The sequence below is a fragment of the Giraffa tippelskirchi genome, chromosome 2, assembly GCF_054371585.1.
Source record: "Giraffa tippelskirchi isolate mGirTip1 chromosome 2, T2T-mGirTip1v1.2.pri, whole genome shotgun sequence".
Taxonomy (NCBI): domain Eukaryota; kingdom Metazoa; phylum Chordata; class Mammalia; order Artiodactyla; family Giraffidae; genus Giraffa; species Giraffa tippelskirchi.
Genome location: NC_137276.1, coordinates 17,328,680 through 17,351,886, shown reverse-complemented (window position 1 = coordinate 17,351,886; position 23,207 = coordinate 17,328,680). Strand labels below are relative to the sequence as shown.

The window sequence follows — 23,207 nt, the reverse complement described above, 5'->3', positions numbered from 1 at the left end:
GCCTAGCCTCCTGTTTTATCTAGTTGGAGGCTCTCCAACTATTTTAAAAGCTTTTTGTAGCATATCAAATGTACCAGGCCAAATACTTCACTTGGGATTTGTAGTAAGGGTGGGAGGAATCAAGGCTGAGAAGCATAACTCTTTTCAGTAAATGCCTCTTGCCCTCCTGCTTTTCAACTTCCATACCCTTCTCCCTAAAGATAATGTTACTGGTCCTTTTGTCTGTTCATGCGGTGTATTCCAATCAGTTCCCATTAAGGGTACCACCTACATTGTTGGGAGCTGTTGTGGTTGTTGTTTCCAAAATAGAATGGGAACCCTTCCTCATCCTCAACTCAGCATGGCTTGGCTCCAGGAGCTTGGAGCTAGAAAAATGGACACAATTTAAATACATCTTTAAAAAACAAAAAGTCACTTTCTTTCAAGGACTTCCTAGAGAACATTCAGGATTTTTTTTCAAACCCACCTCCCCCAGTCTTGCTTTAAGGCATTGGTCTTGAAAGAACTGAATTATACTTATAACAATTTTTCTGCCAGGCAAAGCAGCTACTTTGCAGAATGTCTTGTATCTATGAGGGAGGGAAGCAAAAATTGGTGGAACCGAAATCACCTTGAAGCCTATAATTCATACTATCACAAGATCAGTGCTAAAAAAATGCATTGGAAACAACAGAGGTATATAAGCAGAACACAGAAGAGGAATATTGAGCAGAAAGGGAAAAGATGCAGTGTCTTGACTCTAGGCTACTTACCTTCTCAGATGGCACTGGGTGAAAAATAGGAAAATATGCGAGTGAGGATTCTGTGGCAGAGCTTAGTGACTTAGAACTCTACCCACCAGAGAGAATCACTTGTTTTGAGTTCCAGGACCCAATAGTAGAGAAAAGCCTGAAAGACTGGTTTATAGTTTTCTATCAGTGGTGACCAAACTCAAGAAGCAGGTTTAAGTCGTATGGGCTTCTGAATATAACCTTGGAAGATCCTTGGATGTTCTCAACCCAATTACTCTATTAAGGCTTTTCCAGAAAACATGTGATTTAATTCGGTCTCTTGCAAAGAAAAAGCATTAATACTGTCTTGATCTCTTGATTCAGCGTTTAGTGAAAGAACGTTCTTCAGGACTCAGAGAAGCTCGCCTATCGCATGACTTCTCATCAGAAATCTCTCAAGATTCAGAAGAAGACAGCCATTATGTTAGTCCTCGGAGTATTCTTCTAGAGGTAACCTCTCCCACCCATTAGTCATTTATTCCTTCTATAAATATTTACTGGGCCCCTATCAGGCACTCAGACTAGGATCCGAATCAGACACAGGTGATGTGCGCACAGTGTTGACACTTTGATAGGAGCTAACCAGGACACACAACAGAAAAGTCTCCATACTGAAGAGAGATGCTTGTAAAATGCTCAGAGAGCCTGAGGGGTTGTAGGCAGGGGGAGCTGACTTTCAGACAGAGGCCAGGGAAGGTTCCATGGAGGTGACATTTGGCCTTATATGCCAGGTGAAATTTAAACTTGAGGGATTGACCTGAGGAGTCTTTCTGCGTGCTGGATAGAAACAATAAATATGAACAGACACAACAATATTCTTGGGTGAGAAACTGTGTGGTATGTACCAATCAGTATACTGATCATTCGGAAGCCCCTACTGAGTGCCTTCTGCGTGCTAATCCTGTCCTGTGCTAGGCATGGTGACTGCCAGAAAGGACGGGATATCATGCCTGCCCCCCCCTCCCCCGCCCCCACCGAGCTCACAGTCTTACCAGTCTTACAGGATGATGCTCCAGCAGAGGTGTGGTCAAACAGCTCTGGAAGCAAACAGCAAGGTCCTATAGTATAGCACAGGGAACTGTATTCAATAACCTGTGATAAGCCGTAAATGTAAAGAATATGAAAAAGAATGTATTTATATAATATATAACTGAATCACTTTGCTGTACAGTAGAAATTAGCATAAAATTGTAAATCAGCTATATGTCAATAATTTTTTTTTTTTAAGAGCCCTGGAGGCAATAGGAAAAAATAGATTTTCTGTCTTCACTGGAGTCAGGGAAAGCTTCAAGATACAAAATGGCATTTGATACATGTATGATGAATAGTTTAGCTGAGCTCTAACCTAACATTAGCAAGTGACCTATTGGGGGAAAACACACAAAAACCAGTAAAAAGACTCAGTCAGACCATGATGGATTATGAATGCCAAGTTGACGTCACGCTACAAGCAACACAGGGGGCAGTAGCAGCTTCTCAATCAGGAAGGAGCAAAACCGAATTATCTTCTAGTACTATTAACCCCGGGCTTCCCAGGTGGCTCAGTGGTAAAGAATCCACCTGCCAATGCAGGAGACACAGGAAATGCAGTTTCAACCCCTGGATTGGGATGATCCCCTGGAGTAGGAAATGGCAGCCCGCTCCAGTATTCTTGCCTGGAAAATTCCATGGATAGAGGAGGCTGGAAGGCTACAGTCCCTGGGGTTGTAAAGAGTCGGACACGACTGAGCACTCACTATTAACCTAGCAGCTATATTCAAGGTGGACAGTGGAGAGAAGAGAATGGAAACAGAAGGTAGGAAGACAGAACTGGGGGGAGGGGGGCAGCAGTTCTCAAACCAGGGGGAGGGGTGTTTCTGCAAAATGATGACTTGTGTTCATATGAAAGAAGCATTCTGAGGTCAAGTAAGCTCTAGAAACAGTAAATCAAAGTAATTTACACCAGCTTCTTTCACTGTAGAATTCTCAGAGCCTTTAGTATGCAGTGGTGCATTATAAACAGCCAAGCAGAACACAACGCATAGCATGTGACCACAGGACCCTGCTTTACCCCAGATTTTTTCACAGCTGTGTTCTCTGGGACACAGTGATGGCAACTAGTCTTTCATGACAGTCGAACCAACCAGTCAGATGGTATGAACACTAAGCTATAATGTCCGGCATTTTCTAGGTACTTTATGAGATACAAGGTCTAGTAAGGCAAATAAAACTAAGCTGGTGACTTCCCTGGCAGTCCAGTGGTTAAGACTTTGCCTTCCAGTGAAGGTAGTGTGGGTTCCATCCCCAGTCGGGAGCTAGGATCCCACGTGCCTTGTGACCAAAAAACCAAAACATAAAACAGAAACAATATTGTAACAAATTCACTAAAGACTTTAAAAATACTCCACCTCAAAAAAAAAAAAAAAATCTTTAAAAAGCCCCAAAAACTGGAAGACCGTTACAAAAATTAAGTGCAACGCTGTGCCATAGAAGTTCAGAGAAGGGAAAGGTTGGCAGTGGCTAAGGTGGTCAGAAGGATCTCAGGCCAGGCCTGAATACAGTGTCATTGGACCGAAGGGAGGGCTTCCCAGGTGGCGCTAGTGGTAAAGAATCTGCCTGCTAGTACAGGAGATGTAAGAGACTTGGGTTTGATTCCTGGGTTGGGAAGATCCCCTGGAAGAGGGCATGGCAACACACTCCAGTATCCTTGCCTATAGAATCCCATGGACAGGGGAGCGTGGCAGGCTGCGGTCCATAGGGTCTCAAAGAGTCAGACATGATGGAAGCAACTTAGCACACACACGGACAGAGGGGGAAGGGGGCACTCCAGGAGGCAAAGAAAACAGCATGAAATGGGCACTAGAACACTGTTTGTAGGGGGCATAGTGGGAAGACTGGCTTGTTTGGAATGAAGTGTTCCAATAATGGTTGATGATTTTTTAGGTAGGCCATAGAAAGCCCTGAGGAAATTTTGAGAAACCATTGCCCCAAATGACTCAGTTCTAACCACCTTGGGGGGGAACCCCCAGAGGGCAGTATTTTCTAGGACCTTCACACCCTCTTGAAGCAATTTGCCTGCCTGTGAGCAGACTAGCCTGCTCTCTACAGAGAGAGGCCAGCCCTGCGTTGTGTCAGAGCCTTTGACCCAGTCAGGTGACATTATTCTATAATAGCGCCGGTTGGGAGAAAAAGAGTTCATGTCATTAACTGCCTAGTGATGAGACGAAAAAATAAATAGCAATTTAGTCCAGTCGTGCGCTTGTATCAGGAACGTGGGGAAACCCAAGAGAAGAAAGCAAACTCTGAGTCTGCAGAAACTTTGCTGGTTCGTTCTCCCAGAACAAGCACCGCTGTTCATTCAATGGTAGACGTACTTACGGTTTCAGGGACCAGAGCCATCAAGGAGGGGGCAATAAGCTGCTGCTAAGTCGCTTCAGTCGTGTCCTACTCTGTGCGACCCCATAGACGGCAGCCCACCAGGCTCCGCCGTCCCTGGGATTCTGCAGGCAAGAACACTGGAGTGGGTTGCCGTTTCCTTCTCTAGTGCATGAAAGGGAAAAGTGAAAGTGAAGTCGCTCAGTCATCCGACTCTTAGCGACCCCATGGACTGTAGCCTACTAGGCTCCTCCGTCCATGGGATTTTCCAGGCAAGAGTACTGGAGTGGGGTGCCATTGCCTTCTCCGGGGGGCAATAAGGTACCTGGTTTATTGGTCGACTTGCGTCCTTACATCTCTGCCTCTTTTCTATAGTTGGATAATATTACTGCTGCCAATGATTCTGGTGAACTCACTGACCCCATTGGACCTCGTAGTCCAGACCAGGTCTCCAAGACAGCTGAGCATTGTTACATGTCAATGAAATCCTGGTAAGTAAAACTGCCATACTCTAAAATTTGCTCTTAGCTAATGTGCTGTTCTAGAACAATTGCTGTCAGTTCATTTAAAGGGTTGATATAATAACACAGATGCATTACCATAGATCAAGTTCAGCATATTATTCATCTCAAAACAAGAAAAAGTGAGAATGGTTTCCTACCTATAGAAAACTCTTAGCAACATCCTCAGGACATTTTCTGTCTTGGGCAGTTCTTTCCTATTTCGCATTTACATCTCTCACACTCTGACTTCTGTCTCCAAACCTTCCCAATGTAAAGAGCTATTTTAATTCCATATCCATTTTTAGAAGGAAATTCTATTGGATTTAATTCTGACTGTGGTTGGGATTCTGCTGGTTGGATATCCTTCAAAACACTGTTAATTTTTACACGGCTGTTAGCTACTTAAATCTTATTCACACACCGTGGAAAGTTGTAGACAGACATGCTGAAAAGCGTTTGTGTTAACTTCTTATTCTCTAGTCTTCTCAAAGAGATGTCCCTTGAGTCTGTTGATAGCAAAGAGGAATTTCAGCCCCTGGCAGAGATCCAGAATGGGGAGCTTCATCAGCAGGAACAAGCCTCGGGAACTCACTTTCATCTTTCACCTGCCAATTCCGAAGCACAGACCATGAATGACACAGAGCAGTCGGCCTCACTAACTGTTGTGCAATTGTCTATATTAATCAAGTAAAGTCTTCATTTCTAAAACCTTATGGGCCCATAGAGCAAGGCAAACTTCCTTTTGTACTCAGAATTCACATTTTAAAGCAGTTCCTAAAAATCTCCAACTTGGCCAAGAATTTGACCTTGGCCTTGTCACTGAAGTGGTGGCCAAGGACAGTAAGAACCAGAGCTAGGAGTACAGAGGTCCCTGGGCTGTGGGTGGTGCTTTCAGATACTTTAAAAAAATTCTCTGTTATCTGGTCTTTCAGATTCTGGAATTTTGGATCATTTTTACAGGCATGCAAACCACGTCAGGTTTGGTTAAAGACTAGGAGGGGGAACAATTAGGTTTTAAATGATGCCAAGAACAGTTGATGAGCTTGTTCTCGATTTTAAGTCTTTCTGGTGTCTCCTTCAATGGAGAAATGTGCAATCTGATGTGATACATAATGAATTTAGTCCAATTTTTACTCCTTTTTCATTGTCTACCATCATTAACTCATTCCAGGAGGGATGAGGGAGAGCATTAATGAGGAACTTAAATCTATGTTCTTCTCCAAATGTTTTAGATAATCTTTAACTAGACAATACCATCTTAGATGTCAGAGGCCAAAGTCCACTCAGAAAGTACATATCAGAGCCTGTGATAGCTGCCTGATTTTTGCAAACATCTTATCTTACAGTAATATCCCAGATGAAAGCCAAGTGCAGAAACTGAACGTGTTCCTTTTTCCTCCTGACATCAAAAATTATCTGGTTCTCAAAGAAGCTGCAGGACAGATATGGTAGGTAGGAGATTTGAAGGTTATGGATTATAAATGGGGTTGGATGATATGAAAACAAGAATTATATCTTGAAGTACTGTACATGGCAAAACTGACTGGAGAACTTGGACTTGTGTCGCTGTTGTCATGAATGCGTGCTAAGTTCCTTCAGTCATGTCTGACTCTGTGCAAACCTATGGACTATTGCCTGCCAGGCTCCTCTGTCCATGGGATTCTCCAGGCAAGAATACTGGAGTGGGTTGCCCTGCCTTCCTCCATGCTGTTGTCACAAAGGGTCTTTGATTGAGAATATTGTTGTGTAAGAGAGTCAGCTGAGGGTGGGTGGGTATAGAAGGACCCAAAATTCCAGGAAACAGCAAATTTCTGCTGTTTTGAGGTAGGCAGGGATGTGTATGGTCCAAGGAAATCATTGCCAATCAATGATCAGTGATTATTTTATGAATGAATGAAGTTACTGAGGTCGACAAGCATCTAAGATCTAAAAGAAAACGGTATGCCAGGGAAGAAGATGTCCAGACATCAGCTAAATGCCTGCTGGTCAGGAAACTCAGACACAGAAGACTGCGAGGCAGAGAATTTCCTTAGAATGACCACTGTTTGTTTGACTTTATATTCTTTTTAAGACTTTGTAACTCATTTTGACAGAAGATGAGTTTTATAAGAGAAAAAAGCTTGTTAATGTAAACATCACATGTCAACTGTCTTGTAATTTTATTAGAGGGCAGGAACCATAGCTTGCCATTTTTCCAGACTTCCCACAATCCAAGGCTCAACACAGTATATGACAGAATTATAGACTTCTCTGTGTCTGAGCTTGCTCATCTGTTAATTCATTTACATGTTCATTAGCTATTCATTGTGTAATCATTATGTGCCCACTTTCAATAAATACTTAGCATCTTCTGTTTACAGGGTTATAAAAAATATTTTAAGGGTGGTACCACATGCCTAGGGTCTCAAAGCCTGGTGGAAAAGACAGCTACATAAACAAGTAAATACAAAAGAGCATTTTATTTAAATATACAATAAGTGAGGGGCTCACACAATACAATAGAAACCCAGAGGCAGGAGAGATTAATTAAGCTAAAGGAAGTGTGTTGAGGGCTTTGTAGAGGTAGCATATTGGAGTGGGACTTTGGAGGAAGGTTCAGGCTGGTAGAGTAATGACAGAGGAAAAAATATTCCAAATAGAAAAAGGAGTTTGATTGTTTCAGATATGGTGAAACACAGCTAAAGGAATTAGTAACAGTAGGGGGAGAATAGACTAGAGTGAGGAGCCCAATCTGTGTACCCATCTGTGCCTGACATTCCCAGTGGGCACTGTCTCACACTTGTGTTGGATGCTGTAACCTCATTGCAGTGTGGCTCAGTGGGATGGCCCCCCACGTCTGGGATGCTTATTTTTTCATGGAGATCACCTTTTGGCTGTGAATGACCTGAAGCCCCAGAGCCTGGAGGAGGTCTCCTTGTTTCTCAGCCGGTCCATCCAGAGGGAGGTGAGTGTTGCTGATTGGCTCCAGCCAGGGCAAGAAGGAACAAGATCAAGGCCTTGGTTGGCACCTGAACAATACTCTGAAGACAAATGCGATGTTTCAGTCCTTAGCCGCCGAATGTAAATAAGAGAATCAGAAGTGTAAATAACACTTCATACTATACATCTAAATAACAAGAATGTTATTTTAGGACCCTTTTAAAATTCTTTTGTATAAAGTAGTATTTGGAGGGAGCCCTGGGCTAGGAGACTGAAACAGCTGGGTTTAAGACCTCAGACTCAGCACGACCTGACAAAAAAGAGCTTGCAGGGAAATCAGGCTTTACATCCCGCCTCCTTCAACCAAATGGTGCTTCAATTTTCTTTTCTGTGAAACTAGGCTAATGATCGGAGAAGGCAATGGCACCCCACTCCAGTACTCTTGCCTGGAAAATCCCATGGATGGAGGAGCCTGGTAGGCTACAGTCCATGGGGTCGCTAAGAGTCGGACACGACTGAGCGACTTCACTTTCACTTTTCCCTTTCACGCACTGGAGAAGGAAATGGCAACCCACTCCAGTGTTCTTGCCTGGAGAATCCCAGAGATGGTGGAGCCTGGTGGGCTGCCGTCTATGGGGTCGCACAGAGTCGGACACGACTGAAGCAACTTGGCAGCAGCAGCAGCAGGCTAATGTTAATACTAATTGGGCTTCCCAGGTGGCGCTAGTGGTAAAGAACCCACCTGCCAATGCAGGAGATGCAGGAAATGCAGGTTCAATCCCTGGATCGGGACGATCCCCTGGAGTAGGAAATAATAGCCCCTCTCCAGTATTCTTGTCTGGAAAATACCATGGGACAGAAAAGCCTGGCAGACTACAGCCCATGGGGTCACATGTACATATGTCCTTAAAAGACTCATCATGTTTCTGCCTGTTAGTAAGTCCCAGTATTGTTATCCCTTTCCTGGTCTTATTTTATTTCTGATTAGCCACATGACCTTGGGAAAGTCACTTCCTTCTCTGACAAGTGAATTTGAGGTTTTTCTCTCTAAAGTGAGTGATGGTTGATTTTCGAACTGTACTTCTTGGACCCCTGAGGCAAAGACAGAAGGAGAGGAGAGGAAAGGGACAGTGTTCAGGGCCTCAACTAGAGAGAGTAGGGTATATTTATCATTATTTTTTCATGTTTGAATTTCCTGTTACCTTACCTTGAGGAAATAGTGACTTTGCTTAGAATTTCTAAAAACTACTCTATTGGAAGATCTCTCAAATTTCTTCCAGCTCTGACAGTTTATGATTAAATATGTCTTATCTTGTCTGCATCACACAATAACCTTGTTGGTTAGACAAATTGTACTGCCCCTACTGTCTCAATGGGGATACTTAGTAAGAATGAGTGAGCTGTCTACGATACACAAATAGTTAGTGTTAGAGCAAGGACTCATTCATTCTTTCATTGATTTGCTCACTCGCCATTTATTGAACATCTGTTGTATGCTGGATTCTCTGCTAGGTCCTAGAGCTACAAAAATGATCTTTGAGTTTAAGGAGCTTGCAGATTAGTGGATAAAACAAGTATGTGCTAGTTACAGGTACAGTGTGTGCCTTGAGACATGAGCAGAGGGCCATGGGATCACGGAGGAAAAATGAAGTTAATCTATTTGAGGGAGGCCAGAAAAGTGTCTCAGAGAAAGAGATGCTTGGCTTGGGTTTTGAAGCCTAGGATAGGAGTTTGTGTGGTGGAAAAAGAGGGAGCTTTCAGGAGTCCAGCCCAACAGTCTAGTAACTGTGATATATTTCCTCTGCCAAAAACCCACACTGGGGCCAAGTGTTTAATATAATCTTCTGAAAGTTACCAAACAACACTCTGATCCAGAGACCCAGGCATCAGCTCTGAAGCCAAGAAAAGGGTTTTTGCCTGGGAGCAGATCCAGGAACTCCACCTGGGCATCGCTGACTGCAGTTTATCAAGACTGCCTTCTACGCTATGCACTCACTTGCATAAGAGTGGCAGACAATGTTTGTTTGGGGCACATTCTGCCTCCTCACTTTCTCCTGTGTGCTATTGAGAAATACAGGGTGTTCACTGACATGATTATTGGAAGGTCAAAAAAATTCCCCAACTTGCTCACCCCACCATTCCTGATCTATTTCTTTATGTTAAAAATGAATACCTGGTCCTTTTTAAAATTCAAATAGCTGGTCCCTGGAAGGAAAATAATGTTGGAAGAGGGGAAAGGTGGAACCAAAAGTGTATATGTGTGTGTGTGTCAGTCTCTCAGTAGTGTCTAACTCTTTGCAACCCCATGGACTGTAGCCCACCAGGCTCCTCTGTCCATGGAATCCTCCAGGCAAGAATACTGGAGTGGGTAGCTATTCCCTTCTCCAGGGGATCTTCCCAACAAGGATCAAATCTGGGTCTCCTCCACTGGCAGGCAGATTCTTTACCCTCTGAGCCACAAGGGAAGCCTAGAGGGGGTAGTCAGAGACTGATAATGTTTTAGAATAGTCGAACCAAGCAGATGCATATTCCATTCTTGAGAAATGAAGTCGATGGAAATAGGAATTTGGTGTGAGCAGGGACTAGAGTTGGGGATGGGAGAGAATATGTGAGTATAAAAGGGGAGGAGATGCTAGATTGCAGGAAAATCACATAGAGCTTCAGTTTCCTCTCAATTTTGTCAGAGGCTGGTCCTGTCTAGTGGTCTTATTTGGATGCTCTGGTTTCAAGAGGCTTTTTAATTCTTGGTACAAATGGGCCTTTCTGGGCAGGATTAATGTACTCTGATTGTGTGTGTGTGCTCAGTTGCTCAGTCATGTCTGACCCTTTGTGACCCCATGGACTGTAGCTCCCAGGCTCCTCTTGTGGATGGAATTTTTCAAGCAAGAATATTGTAGTGGGTTGCCATTTTCCTCCTCCAGGGCATCTTCCCGACCCAGGGATCGAACCTGCATCTCTTGCATCTCCTGCATTGGCAGGCAGATTCTTTACCACTAGTACCACCCAGGAAACCCCAATGTACTCTGGAATCTGTCCTGAAGTCTCAGGCCAGTGGAGGCCAGAGAATAAAAACCCATCTTCCCCCTGAATATATAAGGTCATCCTGACTTTTTCCTGCCCGGATTTTCTTCAAATCCAGCTTCACAGGGTGTGAATGAGGACAGACTGAAATTGAGAATCAACAGTCCTAAGGATAATCTCTAGCCATTTAATGTTCCTCTTTCTTGTGTTTTAGAAAGTAAAACTCACCATCGGTCGTATCCCAAATTCAGAGAAATTTCACACAATAGCCTGTACATGCTTCTTACAAGACCAAGGTGTTAAACCCTCTCAACTGGTTACATCAGCGCTGGAGAAGACACTGAAAAGGGCTCCAGCCATTAAAAAGCCTCAGCAGGAAAGATCTGGAGAGTAACGTGCTGGGGCCCACCTCCACCAAGCCAGGACGGGCTTTGGACTCTGTGCTGGTCTCTGCCCCTCACCACTGTGTGACACCAGACAGTCAGCACACCTCTCTGAATTTCTCCATCTGCATCTTAACAATAGAAATAACCCTCCCCTCTCTGGCTTTTGCATCAGGGATGCTGAGAGGTCCAAATGGAATAATGTCTATGGAACCCAGTGAACATGTAAGGCCTTATTATCTTAGACTTTGTCCCAAACACCACAGACAGAGATTGGGTAAGTTTCTCATCTAAAATGCACTGTGTGTTCTGTGAGGTCATGGTCCACACAATCTCTTCTTTGTCAGGGAATGGACAGTTGGAAATACTCATTCCGGGAAGCCAAGATTCCCCAGGGAGATGTGATACCATATCGGCCTTTCCAAACACCTCCTGCTACTCATCATGTCCAGAATGTTGAGACATCAGTGTCCTCTTGGATTCAACGATCGTCTTGTTTTCTTAAAGACTCAGGAAGAATTTTAGAGGTCAAAGCAGTTTGAAGGTTATATCCAGCGAAGTTTGCTTGTTCTACAAGTACTAAGAGAACTGCTTAGCACTTGAAAGTCTGAAGGGTCTAAACTAATTGATGGGCTTCCCAGGTGGCGCTAGTGGTCAAGAACTCACCTGCCAATGCAGGAGACATAAGAGATTCGGGTTCAATCCCTGGGTCAGAAAGATTCCCTAGAGGAGGGCATTGCAACCCACTTCAGTATTCTTGCGTGGAGAATCCCATGGACAGAGGAGCCTAGCAGGGTACAGTTTATAGGGTGTCAAAGAGTCAGATACGACGGAAGGAACTTAGCACGCATGCAACTAACTGGTGCATTAACTCACTGATCCTGAAAGGCGGGAAGTATTTTTTCTCATAATAAGAAAACAAATGCAGAGGACTAAAAAGGATGAATCAAATCAAGGAATGGTAGAGCAAAAGAGGGCTTTGGAAAATAGATCTTACTGGGTTGCTGTTTTACACAGGAATATATAGAGGCCTCCAATGTTTACTGATGTATTTTTTCATGGCTCCTGGTTTCATAGCTATTTAGTGGCAGAACCAAGAATCTAAAAGCAGATCTGGCAGATGTCCTGATCCTCTCTTTGGACTTGGATTTATATTGGAAAAGACCTTCTGCACATAGATAGAAAGCACTGGTGGCTCAGACAGTAAAGAATCTGCCTCCAATTTGGGAGACCCGAGTTTGATTCCTGTGTCGGGAAAATTCCCCTGGAGAAGGGAATGGCAACCCATTCCAGTATTCTTGCCTGGAGAATCCCATGGAAGAGGAGCCTGATGGGCTACTGTCCATGAGGTCACAAAGAGTCGGACACAACTGAGTGACTAACACTTCCAGCACATAAACTCAAATACAGTTTATTTTCTGTCATCTAGATTGTATAGAAAAGTATTAAAGTTTTTATTCATATGCTCTATTGGATTTACTGTTTCTTTCTCTATTTTTGTAAAGCTCTATTGGAATTAAGACTCCACATTTTTTCCAGTTTCATTGAGAGGTAGTGGACATATAATGTTGTATTAGTTTAAGGTGTAGTGTATAATGATTTGATATATATATTGACCCTACTGTTTCCACTTCTAGAAATTTGTCCTATGGAAATACTCACACAAATACACAAAGATATCCGTTAAAAAAGTTGTTCACAGTAGCATTGTTTGTTACAACACAACGGAAATCCTTTGGGAATAGCTTAATTATAATGACTTCATGTAAGTGAACGTTCTGCGGATGTTCAAAGTTTCACATTTATGATTAGGAAAGATGTTCACAATACCTTAAGAATGAAAGGAACAAGTTGCAGCAGAGTAAGTAGAGCATCATCACACTTTTGCAAAAATAATGGTGTTGGTATATATAACATTTCCCTAACCCTAATTAGGGAAAGAAATTCTTACCTCGTGGGGGTTGTTGTAAGGTTGAAATGGATGGTCTGCATACAGCACCTGACACCTTGCCTGACAGGGAGCGAGCACTTGGTAAAGATTAGTTCTGCCACTGCTGCTCAGACAGTCTTTTTTTTTTTTGGTCTTCTTAGAAGAATATATATCTAATTGTCAATAAGAATCATCTCTGAGTAGTATGATCACAGTTGGCCATCGGGGAGGCATTTCTGTAATGTTTGAATTGCTCTCTCTCCTTTTTACTGTGAGCATACGTCATGTTTATAATGAAAAATAAATACAGGTGTAGTAAATAAATAATATATGTATTTAAATACATTTATGTATTAAACCTTCATAAGTAGAAATCAAGCCATCTTATTAAGGAATTAAAAAACCATCAAGATAAAACTGTCTGGGAATCAACAGTAGGGGTGGATACACTGCTTTGAAGCCCAGAAGTCCTTCTTCTGTTTTGCCCAGACATGTAAACTAAGATGAGATGGATGGACAAGCCTTAGCTCACAGGCCCTTCAGCCTCCCCCACACTGGGGGGAAGAAGAGCCTGAAGTCTTAGACACTGAAGTGTCTATATGGCTCCCAGGAGTGCTGGGAGAACATAGGACTCCTGGCTCCCGGTCCACGCTCTTCCCTGTACCATGAGGGAAGCGAGCCTGCTCCCGGCCCTCTCTTCCTCCCAAAACATCCCACCTGAAGCTGAACCAGCTGGGGTACTTGTCATGAAGATTCTGCTCTAGGGGCTTCTCCCACATGAATGGGTTTGTTCCCCCAAAGGAAGTCTCAGGGCAGATTTCAAGGTGTCCCCCAACCCAAAGATTCTGATTCAGTAGTTCTGGTGTGGGGTCCTGGAATCTGCCCTTCCTGGGTGACCGGATGGCTGGTGGACCAGGGGGAGCACTTTGAGGGAGCATCACTCCCCTGGGTCACGGGGAGAGGCCCGTGTATCTGAGAGGCTGCAGAACACAGAACCTGCACAAGGACCACATTAAAGGGAAAATGTCCTTCATTTTCGATAGCTCTGGAAGAGGCTGATGATAAAGCCCCATCTCTTCCCCTCCAGAAAAGAACCCTGTTCCTGAGCAGAGAAGCCTGGTTTCCACTCTTGGCTCTCTGCCACTGGGGAGTGTCATAACCAAGGCCTGGAAGAAGCAGCCTGTCCTGACTCGGAGTCCTTATACGCCACTGGGAGGCGGGTGAGGTGTGGAAGCTGTAGGATGGAGAGGAATGTGGCATGGGGCTGCAGGCTGCTCCTCGTCCAGTCTCATTCCTTCCCAGTGTCAGAAGCCAGCTACTCTTGCCCAGGACTTAATCTAGGTCCAGCCATGGCTCTTCTTCCTCCTAACAGTGGTAGTGGTTCCAAGGAAAGCTGGTGACTGAACTGGCCCAAATCCCAGCGCCCAGCTTTGGGAGTTCAACAAAGAGCACTGTACGACAGCCTGCGGGCAGGTGGGGGCAAGTCTGAGGCCAAGGCTAAAAGGACATGTGACTCAGAGAAATATAATTCATGAGAGCAGAGAGGGTAGGACAGACCCTCCTCCTGCTGCACGTCCCCCACCACGTCCACAGCCACCCCTGGGTACACAGAGCCCTCTGCGACCTTCCCCTTCGAGACCTGCCCTTAATGTTCATGCCACCCAATTCCAGGTGGATGACCAGAGTGAAGGTGGAGCGGAGGGGCTGCAGAGTGATGGAGCCAACTGTCGCTGCAAGGGAGAGCCCTGTTCTGGGTGTGTTTCTGGAGGAGAGGGGGAGGCAAGAATGGATTATAAGCTAGCCTTGGAGACTTTCCTAGTGGTCCAGTGACTAAGACTCTGCACTGCCAGTGCAGGGGACCTGGGTTTGATCCCTTGTCAGGGAAGTAGATCCCAGATGCTGAAACTAAGACCTGGTTCAACTATATGTGTGTGTGTGTGTGTGTGTGTGTGTAAAGTTAGTCTTGGCCATCATAAAATCTAGGCCAAATCTGGTACAGTCTTGCTGGGGAAGATACCAGACCTGGCCATGCAAAGAGACTTACCTGAGCTCCCCAGCTCTGTGCAGTGCCTCCAGCTCCCAGGTCAACATCTTTTCTATGCTTGTTCAACTTTCCAGCAAGGCATTTGGAGCTGCCACCTCTTGGACACTCCATTTTGCTAATGGTTGCCTCATGTCTCTAGAACAAGCCCCAGGGGGTGCTCGTCTCTTTCCACTTTGTTCTTTCTGCTGAGGACACAAACTATTCAGAGTGAAATCTAAACAGCAGCTGGTAAGATATGCAATGAACGTGCAGGGTCAAAGGCATCCATTCCATTGCAAAGCTGCTGACATGTGAGCATAGATTCCAGAAAGGCGTTCATCATTACGTAGAGGGTGAACCACTGTGCTCTTCAATAGATGTGCGTGTGTGTATGTGTGGGTGTGTGTATGTGTGGGTGTGTGTATATGTGTGTGTGCGTGCAGGTAGATGGCAGGGATGGAGAAGACAGTAAGGGAGCAACAATAATTCTTTAATCAGCTGAGAAGCTAAAGCACTACAATAGCCCCACCCCTCCCCTTTCTCCTCAAGACTTGTGTCAAATACTTTCCCTTGGGATGATAAGGAGAATTTAAGCTATCATAAACAGGCCCAAGGGAGGAGACTTTCAGATTCATAAGCTGGATTAACTCAGGGTTCTTTGGTGAAGTTGAATTTACAGATAGGCAAAACATGTGCTTGTTGATGAAGTATTTCTCTAATGAGCAAGGATCTGGAAAGACCTTGGGAGCCATTCTCAATATCAACTCTGGCTAGATGGTTCTGGAAATCTAAGGGTTTAAGTGAATTTTGCACTCACAGTACTGAACTTGGAGCTAGGCTGCCCAATTCAGTAGCCACTAGCCATGTGTGGCTTTAAATTTTTAAACTAACTAAAGTGAAACAAAATTTAAAATTTTGTTTTTCAGTTGTACTAGCTACACTGGAATTATTCCCTAGCCCTGCATGGCAAGTGGCTACAAACAGATACAGAGTATTTTCATCACTGCAGAAAGTTCTAGTGGACGGCCCTGATCTAGAATGTATGTTAAATCCCTCAGAGGGGAACAACACATATTTGTCTTGCTCAGTACCATATTTCTAGCACATAAATACAGTGCACTGTGTACAACTAGTGCTAATACATTTATATTAAGGGACTTCCCTGGCGGTCCAGTGGTTAAGACTCTATGCTTCCAATGCAGAAGATGCAGGTTCAATCCTTAGTCAGAGAACTAAGATCCCACATTCTGAGGCAACTAAGTCACATGCTGCAACTACTGAGCCCCCATGCTCTGGAGGCTGCACGCTGCAACTGAGACCTGACACAGCCAAATAAAAATTTAACATAAATAAATAACGCTATAAAAATATGTTGACAGAAGGAATCACTAAATGTGGGGTTATATGCCTATTCTTCAGCATTATTCTATTTTAAAAATGTTTTTGAATAAAATATTCTTAATGATTTTTATAACCTTTTTTTTTTTTTGGTGTGGGGTCAGATCCAATTAACTTAAAAGCCCACCTGCAGACCTTTTTAATATAAGCTATTTTCTCAACAATTCACAGGTTTCTATGGACTACTCACTGTTATCTTGGGAGCTTTCATGGGGACACAAACAATATACAAAATCTAAAATTCTTTAAAAAAAAAAGAGTTTATGACATGGTATGAAAGAGGAAGATGACCAAACTGTTATCTCCTGTTTATCTGATGTGATTTGCAAAGTCACTCATCTATAGTTTGAATTTTAAATTATGTTTATCACACTCTTTCTGAAATTTGATAATGTTCTCTCCCCATCTTAAACTCCTCTTACTCAGGGTCATGGTATTGGGCTTTATTTTACCGCACTCCAAGTATTTTCTAATAAGTACTGGGACATGGAAGCCTTTTTTTTCTTATACCAAATGATCTTGGACTGCTTTTGTTTATGCTGTGGGCTGGGAAGGCAGATGGTGCCTCGTGTTCTCACTGTACATACACTAAGAGTTAATAGGCTATGAGTGTGGGTATAATAGGTTTCATGAGTAGAGCCCATTCATTTTTATTTTATTTTATATTATTTTCAAACTTCAAACTTTTTATTCTGTATTGGGGTATAGCCAATTAACAATGTTCTAGCAGTTTCGTGTGAGCAGCAAAGAGCCCATTCATTTTTAGTATAGGGGTTCTGGGACATTAATTTGGGGTGCTCAGTTGTCTTGATGGTGGTAGTGGAACTATCGTTATTTGCCTGCCTCTTGGCTCTCAAGTGTGTTCTGGGAAAATGACTGAGGGACTAAGTAAAATTATAATAAAAGTTAGAGGACAATTAACTACCAAACTGTATGTGATAGAGGAAGAGGTGGTGGTGGAAGGGAGTGCCAATCATGACTGACTTTCAGTGAGCTCATGCATACTAGTGAACCAATGACAGCTTTGTAAAACCAGGACTGTCACTGCACCCATGTTTTGGATGGGAAACCAAAGCACATCAACACTAAATAATTTGTTCAAGGCTATGGCTGCTGCAGTCCGTGGGGTCGCAAAGAGTTGGACATGACTGAGTGACTGGACTGAACTGAACTGAAGGCTGATACATGACAGAAAGCGATAGTCATAGTCACTCAGTTGTGTCTGACTCTTTGCAGCCCCATTGACTGTAGCTCACCAGGTTCCTCTGTCCATAGGATTTCCCAGGCAAACGTACTGGAGCGGGTAACCATTCCCTTCTCCAGGGGATTTTCCTGACCCAGGGATTAAACGCAATTCTCCTGCATTGCAGGCAGATTCTTTACCATCTGAGCCACCAGGGGAGCCCCTATCCATGACAGAGCCAGAATTTATATCAGACCGGTTGACTTTGGAGGCCACAAGTCTAACTCTACATCACACTGAAAGCTTCTTGGAGAAGGAGAGAACTTGAGCTCGGCAAGTAATTCACAGGCGACCGCGGCACAGACAGGAGCAAGCACAGTGCATACTTCCCAAGTGCAAACAAGGACTGTGTGGAATGACTCAGATTTTTCATACATCTCTGATTGCAATAATATCCACTCATCGACTGGGCCTCTTGCCCAGGAGAACCATAAAAGTTGACACCTTCTGTTCCAAGAACCAGGGGGATTCTATGGAGGCTCCTCTTATGACTGGTTAGCATGTTTTTCACCCCTCCTTTTAGATGGTCATCTGGTTCCACAGGACATTCAAGTTAACAAGCAATGCACAGCTCCGGTGGCATAAATGTATGAGGCTGGAACTGTGGACAGGAGAAGAGCAACAATGCATCTTTGACTCTATAAACCGTTTCATCAAGTGGCAGAAATAGAAACACATGCATAGATAACTTCAAGACAAATCCAACAGCTCTGAATCCTTTGTTAAAGTACAAATTCAGTGTTAAATGAATAAAAGACTTAAGGATTAATCCTATTTGGTTGTTTTGGGGAGAGCCTTATAGGAAGGGTGATTTTTATTTATTCATTTTTATATTATTTATCTATTTTGAGGGGTGAAATTTTACCTATGGAAGAATGCATAAAATTTACTTTATTTTCTAGAACAGGCCAAACCACCAGTGCACTGACATCAGAACATGACTGGCAGGACCAAAGAAATTCTCTAGGCCCTTATGCCATCTGCTGCTGCTGCTGCTGCTAAGTTGCTTCAGTCGTGTCCGACTCTGTGTGACCCCATAGACAGCAGCCCGCTAGGCTCCCCTGTCCCTGGGATTCTCCAGGCAAGAACACTGGAGTGGGTTGCCATTTCCTTCTCCAGCGCATGAAAGGGAAAAGTGAAAGTGAAGTCGCTCAGTCGTGTCCGACTCTTCGCGACCCCATATGCCATCTGAGCCCTTTGAATTGTCACCTTAGGCACCTTTTAAGCATGTCTTGGGTTCAGAGAATGATACCAAACACTGGTGACATCAACAGAAATAAAATACATTCTCTTAGGGATGTGATAGCCTAATTAAGGATATGGATATAAAAATTGCTTAGGGATAAAATTCTTGCAGATAAAATTAAAATATATGTTCACACAAAAACTTGTACATGAATGTTCATAGCAGCATTATTCCTAATAGTCAAAAAGTGAAAATGTCCATCAGTTGATGTATGAATAAATTAAATGTGATATATCCATACAATATAGAAAGTGAAAGTGGTAGTCTCTCAGTCATGTCTGACTCTTTGCAACCCCATGGGCTGTAGCCCGCCAGGCTCCTCTGTTCAGGTAAGAATACTGGAGTGGGTAGCCATTCCCTTCTCCAGAATGGAATATTATATAGCCATAAAAAGAAATGAAGTACTGACATTTGCAACGACACAGATGATCCTTGAAAAGGTGCTAAGTGAAGAACAAAAAGTCACATATTACACTATTCTGTTTAAATGAAGTGTCTACAATGTACAAATCCATAGACAGAAAGTAGATTAATGGTTCCCGACAGATGAGAGGAGGGGATAATGGGGAGTGACTGCTAATGGGTTTGAGGTGAGAATGTTGTGAAACTAGATAGTGGTGACTGTTGTACAACTCTGTGGATATCCCAAGAACCACTGAATTGTACACTTTATAAAGGTGGATTTATGGTGTGTAAATTATATGTCAATTTTAAAAATATAAAAGAAAAGTTTCCGTCATAGACTCTAGCCTGGGGTAGGGAAATTGGATATCAAGTTATCTCCCCAACCTTGAAGATGGGGTTCATTTACAGTTGAAGCAAAAAGGCAGGAGCAGCCTTTCCTGTGGCTGACGAAGCAGTCTTTTCTAAAACACTTCTTCGTATGAAGATGATAAGAATATCTCATTGTAAGAAACAGTTGATCACCTGATTAACAATAATCTTTAACTCTTTTATAGGGGTAATTCTTATTACCATCAAATCTTGAGATATAAATCCCTCAAGGACATGGGATCCCATTTAAAGTCTCATTTAGACTAAGGTATAAATGACTACAAGTCTTAGAGCAGAAGGTTGGTGAGAGAGGACAAGAATGTACTCAGTGCCTAGAAGGGCAGGATCTGCAGAGCTAGATGACAAAAGAAATAAGGAAATATACCAATAAATATACCAAGACAAATAAGATCCAGAACAAATAACATTATTAACTTATCAAAATAGCTATGGACACTGGCTAAAGTGGCCAGAAATTATATTCCCTCCTCTGAAGCTTTCTTCTAGGAATTGCTGAGTAAACATAATTGTTAATTTTTGTTCAGAGTCGTATATACTGGCAGGATTTTCTTGTGCTCCAAAGAAAGTGCTGCTTGATCAAATGTTTTCTGCCTTCTATCCAAATCCAATCCCGCTATCTCATAAACTGCTTTGCAATCCCACTTTCTTGCCACCAAAAAAAAAATCACACAAAATGTAACACTGTAGTAAAAAAAAAAAAAAAAAGTCTTCCCAAAGCCCCCCAAAATGTAACACTGTAGTGAAAAGGCCTTCTCAAAGCCCAAATCAAGAGGACCTAGCTAAGAGGTCAGAATCCTCTAGCAACGAGCCAGAAGGAGGAAGAGTAGGACTTTAGTTCAAGAAGAGGGAGATTTAGGAAGAAATTGGTCTTAGCCAATTACAGATGGCTAGCAAGATGCTGCCAGCTCAACTCAGCCTGGATGCTATAATCCAGCTTTTCTTTAATTAATATCTCACACTTCCAAACAAAGTGGGTGAGATCACAAATGCTGTGCCAGGATTCCTCTCAGCTTACATAAGCCCAACTTGAGCTGGGCTGTGGGTTCACTAGGCACTGCTGTGAACATTGTTAATGCAGTATTTATTTACTGAGCTGTATAAATAGGCTTGATACTAGTGTCACCCTCAGTTTAGGAAAGATGCTCCTCTTCAAGTGTTGGCTGTAAGACATCTGCACATTATTCATTATCTTCAAAGCATCTTCCACCCTCCCTTCCACCTTGCCATCTTTCTCTCCTAATCTGCTGAATTTGAGAGTACAGATGACAATTCAGATCATTTAAACCATATCAGGATTGCCTGGTTAACTCTCTACGAGGCAGGAGTTAAACAAAAAGAAGAGTAACACTAATCACAGCACTGTAAACGCTCACATTTAAAAGCAAACTTGACCCCTAAGGTCCATCTCAAATGTCATCCTTCTTTATCTCTTTGCCTCTCTTTCTTAAGTAGAATGAATTGCCCCATCCATGTTTCCACATCAATTTGTATTCATTTCCTCTGTAGTATGTAGATCTATTTGGGTTTTTTTGTTGTTGTTAATATGTCTGTTATTCCATAAAAGTCTGTGGATTCTTTGCAAGCAAGGCTATATCTTGGTCACTTTTATATTATTAGGATCTATAAGAGTGTTCAGAATAACAAATGCATGTCGAATTAAAGTGAAATGTGAGGTTACAATCTCACAATATGGAGCCTTCCCCAACGTGCAGCTACAATGCCCATTGCACACCAAGTCTCCACTTGGTTTCAATAATGAAGATAAGTTCTTAGAGCTGTATACTTCAGAGACGCTAAGATGATAGAGTTCTAACACTTGTCATCAGCAAAACTGCTCTACTTTTCTCTTAAGTCAATAAGAGTATTTATTCAGAGGTGCTTAGTAAGACTTGGAGCTTAGAAGTTGTAGAAGATACCTACTTTATTCTTTAAGATGTAGAAAGGAATGAAAAGTGGTCTTTTTTTTTTTTTGAGCATCTAGTCAATAACACTAGGCCCTGTTTTCTGTACATTATTCCATTTAAACTTCTCAACAACTTTCCAAGGTAAGTACTATCAACCTCATTTTACAGATGAGGAAAAATGAAGCTCAGAGAGGTGAAGTAAATGTCTCAAGGTCACAGATTTAAACCCAGGTGGCATGGCTCGAAAACCCATGCGCTTCCTTATGAGGCTTTGGGGTCCCACTGATCTATCACCTAAGTACCATTTGACCTTGGGCCTGGAATATTCACTTCATCTCCTAGGCCTCAATTACTGCATCTGTAAAATGGGAATGATATTACCTTTTTTGGACAAATGACAGCCTAATATTTTAGGAAACCCTTGTAACCCTATCAGGCCTGTCATACTAAATCCATTAGAGGACATGTGACAGTCATGAAACAAGTATTGTGTAACATAAGAAAGAATGTATCGAAGTGCTAAAATCTACCATACACACAAGGAATAATGCAGAAATTCACAGGAAAATCACGTGCACGTAAGCTAATGTTCTCCGAGAAGGCCACTTGGAACAGAAGTGTGATACTGGAACTAAAAGGAGGAATGAGATTTGGAAAGACAATGGAGAGAGCAGATTGAACAAAGGAAGAAAAATGAATTTGAAATGAGCATGATAGGGAAAAGAGCACTCCACATTATGATAAAGAAAGCTTCCATTTATTGTGTGCTTATTATTAATATATAGCAAGAAGTCCGCCAAGCACTTTGTAAGCATTACTTTATTTAATCCTCACGCTAATCTTATGAGTTTAGCTGTTTGAGAAACCCCATTTTACTGATAGGAAAACTAAGGATCAGAGAGGTGAAGTGATTTTCCCAGGGTGACACAGTTTCTAAGTGGTAGAACCAGAAGTCTGATTCCATGCTCTTGACTAACCAGGAAAGATGACAATATGTTAAAGAGAGGTTATTCAGAAGACTGTGGAATATCATATGGTTTCTGTAGTCACTGAGATTATTTATTTTCCCCACAAAATATTAAGAAGTGTGACACCCTAAAGATGTCTTCCCTAAATTCCTGTAATTTGTCCTACCCTTTGATGGACCAACAAACTCAACTTATTTGATTTGGACTTTTCTGGATATTCATTGCATCATTGTATTTTTGTCATATCAATAGATTTCATTTTTGTTTGTTATATTCTGATGTCATTATAAAATCAAGGTGGTTTCTGTTACCTACTTTTCTTCCCTTTTGAAAATTAGCCTTTCTTCCTCTTTTCAAAGTTAATATCTAGTAACTCTTTTACTTAATAACTGGTCTATTATCCCATGTCAAAAAACAAAAGGGAGAGGTTGGCAGTGAATAAGCAGATTTATTTCTTTAATTCCGTCTGATAGATAGTAACCAGATAAAATGCTACAGAGACACAAATCCCAAGGATTCTTTAAGAGAAAATGGTTCTTTGAGGTCTTTGTAGTCCAAATTTCTTTTAATTTCATTTAAGAGTGCCAAGTGTTGTTATTATTGTTCTAATTTCTAGATTTGTTCTTCATGTGTCTGTTGATGTTTTTTCCTTTCTCTTTCTCCCAGGCTTTTAACTCTCAGTTCTTGTCTTTGAGCTCTTTGACTAATACAGTTTTTTCTACACGTTAGTATATCAGAGAATTTGGCTCT

At 42.5% G+C, this 23,207-nt stretch overlaps 1 protein-coding gene across 17 annotated transcripts in view; it reads left to right on the top strand.

The window, feature by feature from the left end:
* The window catches only part of PLEKHS1 (pleckstrin homology domain containing S1), a 64,388-nt gene that overhangs the window by 16,682 nt on the left and 24,499 nt on the right, over positions 1-23,207 (top strand). For 4 of the 17 annotated variants that reach the window (XM_081538921.1, XM_081538937.1, XM_081538928.1 and 1 more), the window contains 6 exons: positions 1,095-1,220; positions 4,500-4,615; positions 5,108-5,314; positions 5,974-6,075; positions 7,436-7,571; positions 10,782-12,418. In XM_081538921.1, coding sequence (XP_081395047.1) covers positions 1,095-1,220; positions 4,500-4,615; positions 5,108-5,314; positions 5,974-6,075; positions 7,436-7,571; positions 10,782-10,961 — 867 coding nt within the window. In that variant the 3' untranslated portion in view covers positions 10,962-12,418. Of the gene's footprint in view, positions 1-1,094; positions 1,221-4,499; positions 4,616-5,107; positions 5,315-5,973; positions 6,185-7,435; positions 7,759-10,781; positions 12,419-17,671; positions 18,319-23,207 lie in introns of those variants that run through there. The other 13 variants (XM_081539041.1, XM_081539030.1, XM_081539020.1 and 10 more) reach the window with 6 other exon arrangements.